General features: G+C 47.1%; 2 protein-coding genes across 2 annotated transcripts; one reads left to right on the top strand and one right to left on the bottom strand.

Moving 5' to 3' along the window:
* Window positions 1–1,118: 1,118 nt before the first annotated feature.
* SMIM10L2B (small integral membrane protein 10 like 2B) lies at window positions 1,119–1,916 on the bottom strand. Its single transcript, XM_077890069.1, has one exon. It carries the CDS (start codon window positions 1,672–1,674, stop codon window positions 1,438–1,440), a length of 237 nt encoding a protein of 78 aa, XP_077746195.1. The 5' UTR covers window positions 1,675–1,916; the 3' UTR covers window positions 1,119–1,437.
* A 5,317-nt stretch (window positions 1,917–7,233) lies between these two features.
* Window positions 7,234–19,686, top strand: CT55 (cancer/testis antigen 55). Its single transcript, XM_077887555.1, has 5 exons — window positions 7,234–7,535; window positions 10,114–10,295; window positions 13,497–13,641; window positions 18,569–18,681; window positions 19,424–19,686. The coding sequence occupies exons 1-5, from the start codon at window positions 7,436–7,438 to the stop codon at window positions 19,613–19,615; spliced, it is 732 nt and encodes a 243-aa protein (XP_077743681.1). The 5' UTR covers window positions 7,234–7,435; the 3' UTR covers window positions 19,616–19,686.
* The last annotated feature ends 787 nt before the right edge of the window (window positions 19,687–20,473 follow it).

The following is a 20,473-nucleotide window of genomic DNA, read 5'->3' as shown; positions in this document are numbered from 1 at the left end:
ACCCCACCCCTCAGTGCCTCTGCCTGAAAGGTCCTTTCTCTCCTCCTGGCCCAGGCCTTTTGCCCAGCTGCTCCCCAGGCGGCTGTGGGGCCAGGGGCACCCCATGGGCAGGGATTGGAGTCTCTTGACAAGGCCAGAGAAGGGGTGGGTCACCACTTACAAACACTGGCTCCTGAAAGACAGAAAGAGATGGAGATTTCACAGTGGCCTCCCCACGAAGAGTGGTGACGGCTTCCCCAAGTGCTGTCTCCTCCCAAGCCCCTCCTCCACCTGCTTTTGCCACGCGAGCCTGAGAACTGCCTGCCGTCTGCTCAAGGAGATCCCCATTTCCCCGGATGCTCTGGGTGCACAGAGGCTGCTGGAGGCGGCACTCAGTAGCATCGGGAGGGCAGAGGTAGAGGCTGGAGGGAGGGTGGCTGTGATGGCGCAAGAGAGAGACTGTGGGGGCAGGGATAGGGCGGGGCGACCTTTCCACTCTAGGTCTCCAAATGTCCAAATGCCCAGCGCCAGAGGATGCCCCTGGGGGTAGGCGAGCAGCAGGCACAGCAGAAGCAGGCCCAGAGCAGTCCCCTGGACACCAACACGGGGCAGATGCAATTCTGCCAAGCGCTGGGCGTGAGCTGCCCAGACCCCAGGGGCCTGAGGGATGGGAAGAGGCCTGACCAGGGCTTTGGCCAAGAACACAACCAGCTTTCCTGTCTGGTCCCCCAAGGGGGCAAAGGGTGGCAGCATCTTTTCCTTCTACAGTCTTCCCTGGGGCCTCCCCCAGCTCATTCCCCTCCATTCCCTGGGGTTCAGGTGGCAACGCCAGGCCTCTGGGGAAAGCGGGGCGGGGATGGGCTGACCTCCCAGATGCCCAGGCCGCCGCTGCCCCTCACCCTCGTCTGGGAATGAGGACCAGGGAGTTTGGGGTGCCTGCGGCCCCCTGCCTGGGCAGCTCCGGGGCTAGCTTCCCGGCGTCCCGTCCACAGTTCCCCCTGCCACCAAGATGTCATGGCAAGCGCCGCCGCCAGCCCATGGGTCCTCCATGGAGCCTCGGGCCTCCTACCTTGAAGACTGAGGCCAGTCAAGTCCCTGCTGCAGAATTTTTCCTTGCTGCTTCCCCGCCTCTGGCCAACGTGAGGCAACAGGTCGGCGGCACTTAAATCGTTTTGTTTTTTTTTTTTCTTTCGAGCTCGACGGAAAGGGCCCGTTGTGGAGTTTCTGTGCAATCGGTCACCGGCCATGCTGCGGGCGGGGGGGTCGCGGCCAGGGCCGGGCAGGGTGGCCCCGCGGCCGGGTGGCCGGCGTCCTCCTGCGGGGGTCTAGGGCCCCGGGGCCCGGGCCGCCCCGCCCCCTGCCCGCGCCGCGTCCCGGCGGCCGTCGTCCATGCCCGCGCCCCTGCCCGCGGCGGCCCGGCCCGCGGGACCCTCTGGCCGGGGCTGCGGCGGCGCGCGCTCACTCGATCCGCACCTGCAGGCGGACGTTGAGCATCACCGAGGCCACCACGTAGAAGTAAGGGAAGTTCATGCGCAGCCGCCAGGCCAGGTCGAAGAAGGTGATCAGAGTGCGCGTGAGCCCCTTGCAGAAGGCGCCATACGAGCCGCGGGCCGCCGCCGAGCGCGACAGCCGCACCGCCAGGCCCGACAGGGCCGCCGCGGCCGCCGCCGCCGACAGAGCCGCCGACGCCGCCATGGGCCCGGGCCGGCGCGGGCCCGCCGACCCAGGGGAGCCCGAGCTGCCGGGCAGGGGGACGCGAGGCTTGAAGCGCCCCGGCCCGCCTTCGGTCACCCCTTCCCTGGCCGGGCCGGGGATGCAGCCTCAGCTGCTGTCGCCTCCGCCTCCGCCACCGCCCCTCTCCAGCAGCCTATGGGGAGCTCCGCCCACGGAGAACTCCGCCCCTCGCCGGCTGCCAGGGCAGCCGCCGCCAGCGGAACCCCGCCCCTGGCTTGGCCACGCCCCCTCCCGGGCGCCTCAGAGCGACGGCCCGCGGGACCGCCCCGCCAGCAAGCCCCGCCTTCTCCTGGGCTCCCAAGGGCAGAGCCCGAGGGCGGGAAGAGATTGGAAGGTGACGTTCCCCAGGGATCGCTTCTGGGGCGTGTCCTTGAGCGCGGCGGAAGGCCAGAGGGTCTAGAAAGCTATACTGATGACGTGCCGAAAGCCCAATGGGCACTTGAAGGGATGAGCACTGGGTGTTATGCTCTATGTTGGCAAATCGAACTCCAATAAAAAAATATACTAAATAAATAAATAAATAAATAAATAAATAAATAAATAAATAAATGGAAAGCCCACTGGGAAGGCTCCGCCTGTTTAATTTATCCCCTCTTCTGCACTGTCTACACAGAAAACCCAGCCAGGCAACCCATTGTACCATTAATTTGCATTTCTCTGCTAACTCAGCACTGTAGAGGTTCACCAAACCCACAGACGCATTTTTTTCTTTTTGGTATATTTGCTGGTTATGTGTATTTCTTTTTTTTAAGATTTTATTTATTTTTCTTTTTTTTAAAGATTTTATTTATTTATTCATGATAGTCACACAGAGAGAGACAGAGAGGCAGAGACACAGGCAGAGGGAGAAGCAGGCTCCATGCAGGGAGCCCAACGTGGGATTCGATCCCAGGTCTCCGGGATCACGCCCCAGGCCAAAGGCAGGCGCCCAACCACCGTGCCACCCAGGGATCCCAAGATTTTATTTAATGTTCATGAGAGATACAGAGAGGCAGAGATGTAGACAGAGGGAGAAGCAGGCTCCCCACTTGAAGCCCTAGGTGGGACTTGATCCCAGGACCCTGGGACCACGCCCCAAGCCAAAGGCAGATACTCAACCACTGAGCCACCCAGGTGTCCTTATTTTTTTTAATTTTAAAAAGATTTTATTTGAAACAGAGAGAGAGCAAGCATAACTGGGTGGAGGGGCCGAGGAAGAAGCCTATTCCCTGCTGAGCAGGAAGCCCAACATGGGGCTCATTCCTGGGATCCTGGGATCACAATCTGAGCTGAAGGCACATGTTTAACCAACTGAGATACCCAGGCACCCCAAAAGATTGCCTTCTGAAGTTTCTGGGGGGATCAGAAGGGTCTGCTGGACTTGATCAAAATAGCTCAATAAATCCACTGGCAACTCTACCAGCCTGCCCACACACCATCTGATTATGTGTATTTCTTTATTAAATTTCCCCATTGTCCTTCCTTTAGCTGTGAGGGAGAAAAATTTCCCTCTATACTCTTAGAGCCTATTTGTACACATCTCTTAGGTCTATGAAATAAATCAACAATATGCAAATTAACTGCAGAAAAGGTATGCACATTTATTAATTTTTAATATTACCTGCACGGGGACATCACAGGAAAATAAATGTAAACACCCAGAGAGGCAGTGAGATTTGAGAGCTTATATACCATCTTAATAGAGGAAGGGGAACGAAGATGTAGGCAATTTAGGGAAGTCTAAATGATTTTTGGGAAACATGAGTGAGTTCTTAGTAGAATAAATGGAAGATGTGATAGTTTGTGACAGAGTTTGCATGTGGTGTGGACTTCTCATCCATTTACCTTTTGTCAGAATCAATTTCCCGGGGATCCCTGGGTGGCTCAGCTGTTTAGCGCCTGCCTTTGGCCCAGGGCACCATCCTGGAGTCCCGGGATCGAGTCCCACGTCGGGCTTCCGGCATGGAGCCTGCTTCTCCCTCCTTCTGTGTCTCTGCCTCTCTCTCTCTCTCTCTCTCTCTATGTCTATCATGAATAAATAAATAAATAATCTTTAAAAAATAAAAAAAAGAATCAATTTCCCTGGTTGATGAAATTTCTAAGGAGGGATTTTCACAATCGAGTTCCTCTTGGAGGATCTTTCTTTAGGCCCATAAGGGGATATTAATCTTAAAAATAAAATGGTCAGTTATTCACCAGCCAAAATGTTTATTTGGGAATCAGAGTGAATTACAACTAAAGACAAGCAAGCAAGAACATAATGGTAAGCAAATCAGTAGAACAAAAGAGAGGAAGCCTCTTTTTTTCAAAAAAAGATCTTATTTATTTATTTGAGAGAGAGAGTGAGTGAGAGAGCACATCAGCAGAGGCAGAGGGAGGTGAGGGAGAAGAGGAAGAAGCAGACTCCACTACAAAGCAGGGAGCCCCAGGCAGGGTTGGATCCCAGAGCCCAGGAATCATGACCTGAGCAGAAGGCAGTTGCCCAACTGACTGAGCCACCCAGGTGCCCCAGAAAAGCTCTTTTATAAAGGAAAGGAGGAGGCTGGGGTAGCTATTAGAAAGGACAAGTCCATTAGAGTAAACTGGGAGTTCCAAGTATACTAACTTTTCATTGACTTGAGTTATGACTGTCTCTCATTGGCTGGGCTGTTGGGGGAGAGTGAAGGGAAAACAGCTTTTGTTTTTCCTGCCGGGGTAGTAGTAACAAAAGTAGTGTCTATCTGCATGATAAGTCTCTTCTTGTTGAAGTCTGCAATTTATAAGGAGTGGTAGGACCTAAGAGCCCCCCCTTCTGGTCTCCCAACTCCACTTTAAATGAGGTTTCCTTTTACTAATTTTTACAGGGATTTCAGCGAAAGCCTCTCCCTGCATTGGCTGTTTTTCAAGTGCTTTTTGAGCTCAAATAATATACCAAAGTAGTGTATTTTGGCGTGGCATGTCCTGAACTCCTTCAAACCACACAGTGATTTCTAAGCACCCCTCTTAACCCATTATTGGTCCTGGTTACTCTATGGGATCTTCTCAGGTTTTCATTAGCCCTCGTTCATGACAGTTCTTGCTGATGTGCTTCGAAGCACTTTTGTGGTTTCATCTAATCTTTATTCTAAGCCAAATCCAACTCAAGCTTGATCATTTTTTAAGACCATTTAATAAATTGTAGAAATGTTCATGCTTGATTATACACATAACTTTTATTTTTATTTATTTTTAATTTTTTAAAATGTTATTTATTTATTTGAGAGAGAGAAAGAGAATGAGCAGAGGAAGGATGACTCAGGGCTCAATCCCTGGAGCTACTTAATGGGATTGAGCCTCTAGCCATCATGAGATCATGACCTGAGCCAAAGGCAGATGCTTAATTGACTGAGCCACCCAGGCACCCCAGCTTATACACATAACCTTTAAAAAGCTATCTTCAAGAAGTAGATTCACAATCATCCTGCCCCAGTTTTAACAAGGAGAGCTGGTCTGAGTATTTAGATTCTCAAAATGCCTGTTCCCCACAAGACTTGAGCATCCCTGTAGCCTCTCTATAACTGTTTAAGGAACTCAACAAAGTCATATATACTGATCTGGCAATTCCTTCCTACTCAGTCAAGGAAAAAAAGGCAAACCTGAAGCATCAAAGAAACTGAAGGTGGTGGTAAGGAGGAAGACTAATCAGTGGTTCACTTCAGTACCCAAACACAAATTCTATGTGAATACATCCTTCAGAAATGATGAGGAAATAATTCAGAAATGAAGAAAAATTAAGAGAAATTTTCATCATTAGACATACCCTTACCTTACAACCCAGCAATTGCACTGCTGGGGATTTACAACAAAGATACAGATGCAGTGAAACGTTGGGACAGCTGCACCCTGATGTTTATAGCAGCAATGTCCACAGTAGCCAAACTGTGGAAGGAGCCTCGGTGTCCATCGAAAGATGAATGGATAAAGAAGATGTGGTTTATGTATACAATGGAATATTACTCAGCCATTAGAAATGACAAATACCCACCATTTGCTTCGACGTGGATGGAACTGGAGGGTATTATGCTGAGTGAAATAAGTCATTTGGAAAAGGACAAACATTATATGGTCTCATGCATTTGGGGAATATAAAAATTAGTGAAAGGGAATAAAGGAAAGGAGAGAAAATGAGTGAAAATATCAGTGAGGGTGACAAACAGGAGAGACACCTAACTCTGGGAAATGAACAAGGGGTCGTGGAAGGGGAGGTGGGCGGGGGTGGGGTGGGGTGACTGGGTGATGGGCGCTGAGGGGGGCACTTGGGATGAGCACTGGGTGTTATGATATATGTTGGCTAATTGAACTCCAATTTAAAAAAGAAAAAAAAAGATACCTGCACCTTAAAAAAAAAATCCTGGGTCTCTAACATCATGCCCCAGGCAGAAGGCGGAGCTAAACCCATAAGCCACTGGGGCATCTTGATCAAAAGAGGGATATGTGAAAATTATTGAAGGCAACCGTATTTAATATGGAGCAGGGAGCTCTAAAAGGAGAGCTCTCACACACCACCACTCTTAAACAGCCTTTGCAGCCCCCAACAGGAAGGAAGATTTCCTCCTGGCTCAGCAACAGCCCAGCCAATGAGAAACTGCCACAACCCAGACAATGAGAGGCCATCACAACCTTGATTCTCACTCTCCTCCAATAACTTTCCTTGAAAACCACCCATGGCAACTTCCTGTCTGCTAGGACAAAAAGAAAGCTTTTCGTTGTACTCTGTATTTGCTTACAGTTCGCCATAGTTCACGTGTCCTGAATTGCAGTTGGTCTCCTATTTCCAAATAAACTCATTTTGCTATTAAAATATTTAATATTCTTTTTTTTTCCATTTAATATTTTAAATGTGATGTCTGCGTGCTACCCAGAAGAAAAGAATAGGGAGGCAATCCGAACTCTGCTTCGTGCCACATCTCCTCGCCCTCCTCATCTAATCATCCTCATTTCCAGATGGTACTTCAGTGTGGCTCTCGGCACCATAGTGAGTGCTTTGGCACCGTTGGCTCCCTTCCAAGAGCAAGACACAGGCTACATTTTGAGACCCTTGTAGACGTGCAAGTTAGGCCTTTTCCACAGGATCTGTGGTTTCATTTAACACTGAACAGAAAGCCGTTGCTTAGAGCTGACCACCAAGTCTCCCTGAGGAGTGAGTGTAGGGGTGAGGAGGTGGGGCTGGTGGTGGTTGTGTAGCCGTGGAGGGCACTCAGAGGCAAAGGAAGAGAAAATAATTCACTCCGTGAGGGGTGGAGGCTGCACGCCTGGGGGTATGCTTCCAACCTGGGGACAAGTTGCTGTGCCACCTTCAAACAGGCATCAGGCCCTCCCTTAGAAGCCCACAGAGACCACAGAGTAGGGCCCACCTCTACTCTAAGAGGTGCAAAACGAGGTCTCACTGGAAGTGATTTCTGGTGGGTCACCGCATTTCCGCCCTTGCCTTGGTGGGAGGAGCCCATGAAGTCCCGCCCATCAGCTCTCAGCCTCTGAGTGGCTGGCACTAAGCGCACTGGGTCCTCATTGGCTGGATGATGGGCTGGGGCATGTTAAGGCCCTTCGCGTGGTAGCCTGAGCCAAAGCTCATGAAGGCACCTGACTAGACGTCCCGCGGTGCGGAGGAACCAGCGCGTGGTCTGAGGGGCTGCTGGGGTCAGAGTGCGGCTGGGTGGCAGAGACGTGGACAGAAGCAGGCTTGGTGCTGTGTTTGGGGGCCGCAGGCTGCCCTAGCAACGGGACCATGCTTCGGCTGATTTCCAGGGCTCTTGCCGTCTTCCGGAGGAAGATAGACTCGTCAGAGGCAGAGAGGGAGCAGCATATGAGGCTCTTGGAATTGGAAGGTATTTAATTTGTCTTCTCCCTCCCACGGGCCAGCACCTAGTTCAGAACTTCCGGGGCTCAGAAGGGCGCCACATAGCCATGCCAGCGCCTCCTTGTGGGGAGAGGGGTCCCTGAGTCCCTGAGCATGCCCGGAACCATCCTGCCCAAAGTGACGGTGGTGTAAACAGGGAAGGCCCCTGGGGAACTATGCACCACCCTTGCATTACCTCCCCGCCCCATGCCTTTGAAACTTACATTGTGTGTATGGTATGTACAACAGATTCCTTTTCATATTTCCAGTAGTAGTGGATCTCCCTGATTTGAGGGTGCATTTGATCTCGTTTCCCAAACATGCGTATATTTGAATCCAAGTGGTCAAGTCGCTGGTAGGAGGCTGGGGGCCACGGGTTAACTTGCTCACCTTTGTATCCTGACACAGTCCAGGGTCTGGCACTGAGGGGGAGACTCAGGAGGCCCGGGACAGGCATCAGGGTGTCGGTGAGTCCCCATGAAAACTGAGAGGGTGTGCTGAGGTGGATGGTGGTCCTGTTCTGAAGTGTTCCTCTCATGAGCCGAGCATTTGTCTGGACCAAGCCCTGGGCTCAAGGCTGGAAGACCCCCACAGGGAGCGGGGAGTATTGTCACGTTCACTTTACAGCCGGGTCAGGGAGACACAACCAGGGGAGAGCCGGCACCCGGCTGGTGTTAGTTACCCAGACCCGGAGGCCAAGCAGCCATTCCCTGCTGGGTGTGCCCCGGTCCCGCCTCTGGGGGGCCTCCTTCCCCAGAATGAGTGCAGGGCGGGCTCTGGGCCCGATTCTGGAAAGGGTCATCTCTGGTGGATGCAGCCCTCCCAGCAGGGCCCCAGCCTTCCTGGTGCCTGACTGGGCCTGCAGCTCCTCTGCCGGAGGAGTGTGAGCCCTGCAGAGTTGGCGGATTCTCGGCCCAGTGGGCCAAGGAGGGCTGCTGCCGAGCTTGAGCGGGAAGCGCTGCCGCTGCATCCCTTAGCCGGTAGCCGTATTTTTGCCAATGGGACGATGCAGAAGAGTTTCTGATTTATTTTCATGAGCCTAGGTGGCAGTTGTCACCCTTGTACCTTCCATTTCCATATGTTTTGTGATTTCACTTGACAAATTTGACCCATTTTTTAAATAGTTTAGAAGAGGCTCCTATGGGGCTCTGTTGGGTTAAGCGTCTGCCTTTGGTTCGGGTCTTGGGTCCAGGGATTGAGCACCACCTCGGGCTCCCTACTGGAGGGGGGAGTCTGCTTCTCCCTCTCCCTCTGCTCCACCCACCCCCTCTCTTGGGTGCTCTCTCTCAAATAAATAAAATCTTTATTTTTTAATTTTCTAAGCCCTCCTCAAATAAAATCCTTTAAAAAAAAGTTTTCGGGGGATGCCTGGGTGGCTCAGTGGTTGAGCATCTGCCTTTGGCCCAGGGCGTGATCCTGGAGACCCGGGATCAAGTCCCACATCGGGCTCCCTGCGTGGAGCCTGCTTCTCCCTCTGCCTGTGTCTCTGCCTCTCTGTGTGTCTCTCATGAATAAATAAATAAAATCTTTAAAAAAAAAAGTTTTCAGGATCTTCTTGGCTTCTGAAATCAAATTGTAAGCAATGTTTCTCCCAGCCTCACTTTGGCATGGCACCTAAGGCGTTGTGGTTCATAGTGGGCCCTGTGGGCTTATTCTCTAGGTTCAGATATCAAATTATGGCTTATTAGCTGTGTTTGTTCATGAAATAAATAAATAAGTAAACCTGAGTGTTTTGGATCCACATTTGGGCTAGATTTAAACCCCCAGATCTCTTTGTGTGCTTTGTTCGGTGAGATGTTTCAATAATCTCCAGGTGCTGCTGCTGCCGCTTTTGTTGATGATAAAATTCTATAACAATAATGGCTGTTTAAAGACTCTCTAGATGCAGAAACCATGACAACTAATGTGTAAGCTCTAACCTGTGGGAGGCATTCAATTTTAAGCAGTTGACATGTATGTGTCAGTTAATAACTGTAACAACCCTTTCTCCCCTGCTTTATTGAGACATAATTTGCATATAAGGTATGCATGACAACTTGTTACCTATATATTGTGAAATGATTGCACAATAAGATTCATTAACACATCCACACCTTATATAGTTACCCTGTGTGTGTGTGTGTGTGTGTGTGTGTGTGTGTGTGGAGAGCTTATAAGATCTACTCTCCTAGGCAGACATTAGTAATGCCCTGGTTTTCCAGATGGAAACAGATTCAGGGAGGTTAAGAAATGTGCCCAGGGTTACAGAGATGGTAAAGGGAGGAGCTGTGTTCACAGCTAGGCAGTCTGGTTCCAGACTCAGCACCTACTACAAGTCCCACTACCAAGGGCACTTGGCCACTGGGCCTCGCAGAGAAATGGTGGGATCAGCCTTTCAGCATGAGCACTCTGCTTCCCAAACAATCCCTATGCTCCTCAGTCATTATCATCTGTGTCTCAGAGCAAGCCCAATTTGTTTCTAGATTTAGATCATCGTCTCCCATATCTTCCCACGGTAGGGCTTATTTCTTGTGTGTAGTTTGCTTTGGAGGTGAGTTAATGAAACATTTTTTTGACCTATCTTTTAGGTGACACCAGGTTAAAAACTGTACAAGGAGTAGTGACACAGTTCTGTAGTGATTATGGCCTGATTGATGAGTTGATCTACTTCACCAGTGATGTTATAACTGGCAACGTGTTCCTGAAAGTTGGACAAGAAGTCACCGCCATTGTGGAAGAAGATAAAGCATATGGATTGAAAGCGATCAAAGTAAGATTACTATGAGTTTGAGGATCGGCTCTATTTCCCCGGGGGGGCTTTCAGCCTTGCTCCTGATTTGTTCAGCCTCTCTGACGTGACCTGGTATGGTGGATGTAGAGTGGGATTTGAAGTCCAATCCACTGCATTGTGTGAGACACTTGTTCTTTTTTTTTTTTTAAAGATTTTATTTATTTATTTATGAGAGACACAGAGAGAGAGGCAGAACATAGGCAGAAGGAAAAGCAGGCTCCATGCAGGGAGCTCAATGAAGGACTTGATCCCGGACCTGGGAATCAAGCCCTGAGCCAAAGGCAGATGCTCAACCGCTGAGCCACCCAGGCATCCCGGAACACTTGTTCTTATCTTTGTAGTGGTTTCTGTTTATAAAAGTCTAAATTATATATCTATTCTTCAGCATTTAAAACTATGGTAAACATTAATAATTATTAGAGTCTATATTATTCGGCAATGTCCTTTTTTCTTTTTTTAAAAAAAGATTTTATTTATTTATTCATGAGAGACACAGAGAGAGGCAGATTCATAGGCAGAGGGAGAAGCAGGCTCCCCATGAGGAGCCCCATGTGGGACTTGATCCTGGACCTGGGATCAGGCGCTGAGCTGAAGGCAGACATTCAACCACTGAGCCACAAGGGGGTCCCTGCAATGTCCTTTTCTCAACCAAGTAAAGGATTTTTTATTTTGTTGTAATGTAATTGCTGGGTGAACAGAAATGCATTTTAACCACTTTTTTAAAGTTTTTTTTTTAAGATTTTATTTATTTATTCATGAGAGACACTGAGAGAAAGAGGCAGAGACAGAGGCAGAGGGAGAAGCAGCCTCCATGCAGGGAGCCTGATGTGGGACTTGATCCTGGGACCGACGGATCACGCCCTGAGCCAAAGGCAGACTCAACCGCTGAGCCACCCAGGCGTCCTTAACCACCTTTTATTTTTTTAAGAGACATTTATTCATGAGAGACAGAGAGGCACAGAAACAGGCAGAAGGAGAAGCAGGCTCCATGCAAGGAGCCCGATGTGAGACTCGATCCTGGGTCTCCAAGGTCAGGCCCTGGGCCGAAGGCGGCACTAAACCACTGAGCCACTGGGGCTGCCCCTTAACCACTTTTTAAATGCAGCTTTGGGCACCTGGGTGGCTCAGTGGTTGAGTATTTGCTTTGGCTCAGATTGTGATCTCAGGAACCTGGGATGAGTCGAGAAACAGGTTCCCCACAGGGAGCCTGCTTCTACCTCTGCCTATGTCTCTGCCTCTCTGTGTGTGTGTCTCTCATGAATAAATAAATACAATCTTTAAAAAAATAAATAAAAGCAGCTTTATTGAGATACAATGGATGTACCATAAGATTCTCCATTTTTTTAAGTAGGCTCCATTCCCAGCTAGAGCCCAACACAGAGCTTTAACTCACACCTTGAGATCAAGCCCTGAGCCGAGACCAAGAGTTGGATGCTTAACCGACTGAGTGCCCCAAAAGCCCCAAGATTCTCCACATTTAAAGCCATAGTTTGATGACATTTTTAGTAAATTTCACATAGTCATGCAACCATCACCTCAGTGTATTTACCATTTCAATAGATACTGTCCAATTATGCTTCAGCTGTATTGTACCAGTTGGCACTGTCAACAGCAGGCTCTGGAAACTACCTGTTTGCCAATATTAAGAAGAATGGAAAGATTCCAATCTTTGAAATCTTTGCCAATCTTAAAAAAAGGCAGTCTCATAATTTTATTTTGCATTTCTTTAAGTGTTGGGGAGAGTACAGCAATGTTTCTCTTCTTACAGCTATTTCTACAGTAGGAACATTAGAGCTGTTTGTATGTTACGGAAATGAGAGGTTTGTTAGGAAATTTCTCATATGAACATTTTGCGAATGTTTCCTCCCAAGCTGTCTTTCACTTTGTGCCATTTAATTTCTGTATACCAGAATGCATCCATCTTGTCTAGGTGAGATGACTTGCCATTTTCTGAGATACAGAAGATGGGGGGGAGTACAGTTTTTTCAGGGAAGTTCAGGATACATTAAATTTTGTCTATGTTAAGCTAAGATTGAGATACCAATGGGACACCATGTCTGTAACTTGGTGTATTCAGTTCAGCAACAGGAAACAAGAAGAGAGTGTTAACAGAGGAGGTTGAGATGGAGCCTCTCCAGGAAAGAGTGGTCACACAGAAGCCAGGCAAAGTTTTACAACTGGATCAGATGCTAAGAGGTTGAGTGATAGGAGCAGAGAAAATTGACTGTGGGATTTGGCAACCTGGAGGATGCTGGTGATTTTAAGAGCTTTAGAGCTTTAAGAGCTTTAGAGGCATTTGGGATACAAGGCCTGATTGGAGAGCAGTGAGGAGCAAATGGGAGATAGGGAAATGAGTATAGATTATTTTATTTTTTTATTTATTTGAGAGCGAAAGAGTAAGAGCAGGGGGAAGAGCAGAGGGAGAAGCAGGCACCCTAATGAGCATGTAGCCCAATGTGGGACTCTGTCCCAGGACCCCGGGATCATGACCTGAGCCAAAGACAGACAACTAACTGAGTCACCCAGGCGCCTTAGATGATTCCTTAAATATGTTTTACTGGTGGGGCACCTAGGTGGCTCAGAGACCATCTGGATTTTTTTTAATCTTTTAAAAAAATTTTTAAAAAACTAAAAAAAAATAAAGATTTTATTTATTTATTCATGAGAGACCCAGAGAGAGAGAGAGAGAGAGGCAGAGACATAGGCAGAGGGAGAAGCAGGCTCCACGCAGGGAACCCGATGCAGGACTTCATCCTGGGACCCTGGGATCATGCCCTTACCCAAAGGCAGATGCTCAACTGCTGAGGCACCCAGGTGTCCCATAAATAAAATCTTTTAAAAAATAAACTATGGACTTGAGGTCAATATACTGTACCAATATTGGTTCAACCAATCAAACAAATGCAAGGTGCTAATAATAGGGCAAACTAAGGACAGAGAGGTGGAACGTGTGGGAAATTTTGGCTCAAGGTTCCTAAACTGCTCTAAAACATAAATAAAATATATAAGGCTCAGTCATTATTTTATCATCGTCTCACGTCTACAATGTGGTCAGGTGAAATGTATTCACCAATGTTTGTTGTAGTTGTTTAAGCCATTTCTTGAACGACAATGTTTTAAGCATGTTTCTGCTTTTTAAACCTGTGTTATGTTTGCTATAATGGTTTCGTTATCTCACAGGTGGATGCTCTCTGTGATAGTTGCCATGGCAATGGACCTGCAGACTCCTATGCTAGAATCTCATTTGGCTCTATTACCTCTCTAATGGAAGGTGCTAACTACGTTGATCACACAACTTACTTCTCTCTAGATGTCATTTGTAAAGGTATAGTTTACTTTTTAAAAGATTTTATTTATTTATTTATTTATTTATTTATTTATTTATTTAAAGATTTTATTTATTTATTCATGAGAGACACACAGAGAGAGAGAGAGGCAGAGACACAGGCAGAAGGAGAAGCAGGATCCATGCAGGGAGCCTGACATGGGACTTGATTCTGGGTCTCCAGGATCATGCCCTGGGCTAAAGGTAACGCTAAAGTGCTGAGCCACCAGAGGTGCCCAGTTTACTTTTTTTAATTTAAAGCTAGATTTTGCCTGTTTTTTAAATTTTATAGATTGGCTTTGCTGATGGTTACAGGCATCATTTCTAGGGTCGAATTTGGAACATGCTATTTAGCAAGAGGATTTTCGGATTAGAACTACTTCTCTAAGTGTCCTTGTCTCCAATAAGAGGCTCTTTGATACTTGAGGTGGACCTTTGCAGTTGAAAATAATGCACCGCAGTACATCATGTTCTTAAACACTCATGCTATCTTTTGTTGACGTTTTATTTATTGGATGCAACTGCTAGTATTTGTGTAATTTTTCTATTTGTACAGGCACTGAATTTCTAATCTAACAGAAAAACATTATGGGTATACAGGGATATTCTTTTTTATTTTAATTTTTCAAAGACTTATTTTTTTTTTATTTTTATTTATTTATGATAGTCACAGAGAGAGAGAGAGAAAGGCGCAGAGACACAGGCAGAGGGAGAAGCAGGCTCCATGCACCGGGAGCCCGATGTGGGACTCGATGTGGGACTCGATCCCGAGTCTCCAGGATCGTGCCCTGGGCCAAAGGCAGGCGCCAAACCGCTGCGCCACCCAGGGATCCCTCAAAGACTTATTAATTTGAGAGAGAGAGCAAGTCTTGAAGAATGGGAGACAGAGAGAGAGTCCTGAAGCACACTCCCCACTTAGTGCAGAGGCCCATGGGAGGCTCTTACTCAGGACCCTGAGTTCATAACATGAGCAGAAACCAAGAGTTGGATGCCCAACCAACAGATCCACCCAGGCGCCACACAGATATACTCTTTAAAAAAATATATCTCAAAGGGCGCCTGGCGGCTCAGTGGTTGAGCATCTACCTTGGGCTCAGGTCTTGATCCCGGGGTCCTGGGATGGTGTCCTGCATCAGGCTCTCCACGGGGAGCTTGCTTCTCCCTCGGCCTGTGTCTCTCATGAATAAACGAATAAAATCTTTTAAAAACTAATGAAAATAGGGATCCCTGGGTAGCGCAGCAGTTTGGCGCCTGCCTTTGGCCCAGGGCACAATCCTGGAGACCCGAGATCGAATCCCACGTCGGACTCCCAGTGCGTGGAACCTGCTTCTCCCTCTGCCTGTGTCTCTGCCTCTCTCTCTCTCTCTGTGTGTGACTATCATAAATAAATAAATAAATATTTTAAAAAGTTTTAAAAAAAATAATGAAAATAATATTTCAAATGCCTTGGAGATAGCCTTGTACCTTTCTGTTGGTTTGCAAACTGCCCCCACTACATAGAACCGAGGAGAGACAAAAAAATGAGGCAGGCCACTCTTGATTGGTAAGTGGCCAGTGTAGTAATCAAGGAGACTTACACATGGGTCTTGACTGGGGGGACCCGAAATGAATTGATCTCCACACCCACCTGCCAGAATCTTAAAAGTTTACATAGATGCCTTAATTGGGCTCAGTCACGTACACTGTCCAGATGGTCTCAGCCACACCTTACTCTCTAAAGCCTTAGGCCTCCAACTGTTGGAGTGATGGGTGGAACACACATTCCCAGGACAGGGGTGGGGTGAGGAGCCTCAAGCTGGACCCCAGGGTCCAGCTCATAGGTCCACTGGTAATCACACCCTCTTGATGGCCTCCTCCAGCACTTTCTGTGTGTGTGTGTGTGTGTGTGTGTGTGTGTACACTGTTGTTGAATTCTATTTGTAATTATCAGGTCTAACATTTAGTTGTTTTATGCCTAAAGCAATATGTTGTTATTTTGTTTATGCTATTTGAGTTTAGCTCAGTTCACAATAGAGTGCTAGGTATTGGCAAGACAAGATAAATAAGACTTTATTTATTTATTTATTTTTAAAGATTTTATTTATTTATTCATGATAGTCACACAGAGAGAGAGAGAGGCAGAGACATAGGTAGAAGGAGAAGCAGGCTCCATTCAGGGAGCCCGACGTGGGATTCAATCCCGGGTCTCCAGGATCGCACCCTGGGCCAAAGGTAGGCGCCAAACTGCTGCGCCACCCAGGGATCCCTAAATAAGACTTTATTAAACCCTCCCTGTAAAGAGCTCATCGTCTAATTGGGAAAGACAGACATGTGGAGACATTAAAAGAATATAGTGAAAACAACTCTACTGAGCAGACAAGTTAGAATGACTATCTGCTATGGGGAGACTTGGGAAGGCTGCCTGTGTGAGATGCTTTCCCAGCTGGACAACTTCTGCTGGGCTGGCTTTGGAAAGATGACTAGAAGTAAAAATTCTGTACTTGTTTATGCCCTATCAGCTGCTATGTAGCTTGAATATAAAAAGGGGGAACTTAGTTCAGCCACACCAGGCAGCTTTCCATTTAATTTTTCTGGGATTTAAAAGCCAGGACTTGACCTTATTTGATAACCATGGAAGTCCCCAAGGATGATTATCTGGTGGCATCTGGGATTTTAAGACATGTTTAGTTAGAAATACCCAATTCTAGGAGAAAAAGCCCCTGTGATTGCTAAGCTCCAAAGTCAATTTCCTGGTCCCTATAACCATGCCAGTGGGAAGTCACCACCAATAGTAGCCCTTGCTAGAATTCTTCTCAAGATGGGAAACACTTGAGCATGTTTGTAATGCCAAAGGGAGTGATGGAAAAAACAAAAACAAAAACAAAAACAAAAACAAAGGGAGTGATGGAAGGTGTAAGGGAGAGCCAGAAGGATGGATGGAACCAGGGTCCTGAGGCATAAAGAGGCCGGGACCCAAAGCACAGGTGAAGGGATTTACTGCTGCAAAATAAATTGAGTGATTCAAAGAGAGTGGATTAAAAATACTTGACCCCAGGATGCCTGGGTGGCGGATGAGTGGCTGCCTTCTGCTCAGGGCGTGATCCCGGAGTTCCAGGATCAAGTTCCACATTGGGCTCCCTGGAGGAGCCTGCTTCTCCCTCTGCCTGTGTCTCTGCCTCTCTCTAGTGAATAAATAAAATCTTAAAAAAATTTTTTTAAATAAAAATACTTGAACCCTAATCAGTCATACTTAGCATTGTCAAAATAGCTGCTGTTAATCTGATTATGACACCTAATGAAAATGGCAAAAGACAATTCCAATTTAAAACATAATGACAGGGGATCCCTGGGTGGCGCAGCGGTTTGGCGCCTGGCTTTGGCCCAGGGCGCGGTCCTGGATATCCGGGATCGAATCCCACGTCGGGCTCCCGGTGCATGGAGCCTGCTTCTCCCTCTGCCTGTGTCTCTGCCTCTTTCTCTCTCACTGTGTGCCTATCATAAATAAATAAAAATTAAAAAAAACACTAATAAAACATAATGACAACATTGAGCATAACACCCAGTGCTCATCCCGCCAAGTGCCCCACTCAGTGACCATCACCCAAAATGTTGGCAAATTGAACTCCAATAAAAAAATTTTTTTGGGATCCCTGGGTGGCGCAGCGGTTTGGCGCCTGCCTTTGGCCCAGGGCACGATCCTGGAGACCCGGGATCGAATCCCACATCAGGCTCCCGGTGCATGGAGCCTGCTTCTCCCTCTGCCTATGTCTCTGCCTCTCTCTCTCTCTCTCTGTGACTATCATAAATAAATAAAAATTTAAAAAAATTTTTTAAATAAAAAATAATAAAACATAATGAGAGGTAGTTTAAGCATTTTACTGTTGATTTCAGCTCAGGTCGTGATCTCAGGGTCATGAGATTAAGCCCTTGTCAGGCTAAGCGCTCAGGGAGGAGTCTTCTTGAGATTCTTTCTCTCTCTCTCTGCCCCCCCACTCTCACACGACCCTCTTCTCTCTCCTCCCTCCCTTGCTCTCTCTCTCTCTCTCTCTCAAATAAATAAATAAATCTTTTTTAAAAAAGCCAAAAACATAATGGGAATTGGGGCACCTGAATGGCTCAGTTTGTTAAGCGTTCCACTCATGATTTCAGCTCAGGTCATGGGTCCTGAGATTAAGCCCCACCACCGGCTCCACCTTCCTTGGAGAATCTGCTTGAGATTCTCTTCCTCTGCCCCTCCCCCAGTCTCTCTCTGTCTCTCAAATAAATAAATATATTTAAAAAAATAATGACCTGTGATGCCCAGCTGATACTTCTCCCCAACAGCCTTTGTTAAACCAGTGGGAATCAAAGCCTAGAGGATTACAAACATCCTTTCTGGCAGGAAGACTTACAGGTTACCTGTTTTTAAAAGGTTCAAAGGTACTTTTGATGTAATAGACATTATTTTAGGGTATTAGAACATCAAAGTCACTGTGAAACTGAACATTACCAAAACTAAGACATAATTCTTTTTTTTATATTTTTTTAATTGGAGTTCGATTTGCCAACATATAGTATAATACCCAGTGCTCATCCCATAAGTTTCCCCCTCAGTGCCCATCTCTCAGTCACCCCATCCCCCCCGTCCACCTCCACTTCCACTACCCCTTGTTCATTTCCCAGAGTTAGGAGCTAAGACCTAATTCCAACTGGATTTCTCTCTGTGGCTGTTTTAGGGTTTGTTGTTGTTTTTAATTTAAATTTAATTAACATAGAGTGCATTATTAGTTTGAGGGGTAGAATTTAAGGATTCATCAGTGGCATAGAACACCCAGTGCTCATTCTCTCACATGGCCTCCTTCATGCCCATCCTCCGGTGACTCCATCCCCCCAACCCCCTCCCCTCCAGCCACCTTCAGCTTGTTCCGTAGAGTAAGTTAAGTCTCTTACAGTTTGTCTGCTGTTTTAGGTTTCGAGCCTTACCAGGGGGACCGAGTAGAAGTTGAGTTTTGCACCCCATTGGATGCGCTGAGCCGAAAGGCCCTCTCGGTGAAGCCTCTGAGACATAAGCATGTGCATGAGGTAGCTCCTTTGTGGGTAGCTCTTGTTACTCGGTTCTACTTTTCCCTCTAGTGATCCTTGCTGATTCTCGGGATTTCATGGGGTGTGTTGGCAAAACCATTCTTGGCCAAAGAGTCTATTTCCTTACTAAACAAGACAAGCTCCACAGTGGGCATAACCCCAGAATAATATACAATATGCATATATTTAAGGTCAAAATTAGGTAGTTTACTTGAGAGGTATTTAAATGCCCTGAATAGAAAGCAAATTGTGTTGAGAGAATTGTGGGGGAGGAAGGAATGGCCTAGTGGGGAGAACGAGAGCATGCAGTGAATGCTGGGTGTGACTTGGGTCCTATGGACTAGAAATGAGTGCAAGAGTCAGTCTGCACAAAGGCACAGAGGGTGCTTGGGATGGGACCCAGGAAGTGGGGAGATGGCCTTCTCTTGGCCACCACCATTCTTTTCTCATTCTACTGCTTTTCCCTTCCTCAACCATCACTAGAGAGGTTAATGGACATCATGTAGTGTATTTAGAATAGAGTTTCTAATCTAGAGCAGGACCAGGTCTGTAGGGGTTCTGACTTAGCTGTTGTGAGGAAGGGGCCACCATGGGTAGTTTCACAGGGTGCTCCTGGGATTTCTGACATGGCAGCTAGGTTGGGAAAGGAGTGACCTTCAGACTAAGCCAGAGCAAGGTGGTACAGGCTTTAGGACAGCAGACGATGCTTTTACATAAACATTTCTATTACCTGTAATTACAGGTCTGCATTACCAGCCTTCATGGAAGAAATGGTGTGATAGATGATAGCATCTTTTTCACCTTGGAATCTCTGAAGCTACCTGATGGATACACACCTCAAATATCTGACATTGTTAATGCTGTTGTGGTGGAGAGCATTCAGTCCTGCTACATTTGGAGAGCCATTTCTATGTCTCTAGTGAAAAGGCAGTAATAAGAAAACAGCAGTTTTATTCCTTGTGCAGCTTCTCTTCTCTCATCAGTAAAGGGCCTGCTTTAAATGTGTTCTGTGAAAAATAGCTTGTAAACCTCAACAATTAATTCAAGCACAACGTTTTGAGTTTCATGTGGGTTTGCTAAATGGGAGGGTACCTTTCTGGAGAGAGGCTAGCATTTTTCCTTGTTGATTAAAGACATTTTCATTTTAATCTTTTTAATAATCTTAGGTTTGTGATTTTCTTTTTTTATTGGATCTGTTTTTTAAAGATTTTATTTATGTATTTGTTTTAAAAGATTTTATTTATTTCTTCATGAGAGAGACAAAGACAGAGGCGGAGGGAGAAGCAGGCTCCTCATAGGGAGCCTGATGTGGGACTTGATGCCTGGACCCTATTTTCACACCCTGAGCCAAAGGCAGATGCTCAACCTCTGAGCCACACAGATGTCCCAACATTTTTTTTTAAGATTTCTTTTATTTATTCAAGAGAGACACAGAGGGAGAGGCAGAGACACAGGCAGAGAGAGAAGCAGGCTCCATGCAGGGGGCCTGATGTGGGACTCGATTCTGGGACTCCAGGATCATGCCCTGAGCTGAAGGCAGATGCTCAACTGCTGAGCCACCCAGGCATCCTCCGACAGTTTTTTAATTAAGATTTTATTTTTGGGGATCCCTGGGTGGCGCAGCAGTTTGGCGCTTGCCTTTGGCCCAGGGCGCGATCCTGGAGACCCGGGATCGAATCCCGCATCGGGCTCCCGGTGCATGGAGCCTGCTTCTCCCTCTGCCTGTGTCTCTGCCTCTCTCTCTCACTGCATGCCTATCATAAATAAATAAATAAAAATTAAAAAAAAAAGA

The sequence above is a fragment of the Canis aureus genome, chromosome X, assembly GCF_053574225.1.
Source record: "Canis aureus isolate CA01 chromosome X, VMU_Caureus_v.1.0, whole genome shotgun sequence".
NCBI lineage: Eukaryota > Metazoa > Chordata > Mammalia > Carnivora > Canidae > Canis > Canis aureus.
Note: the sequence above shows the minus strand (reverse complement) of the source record. Positions and strands in the feature narration are given on the sequence as shown.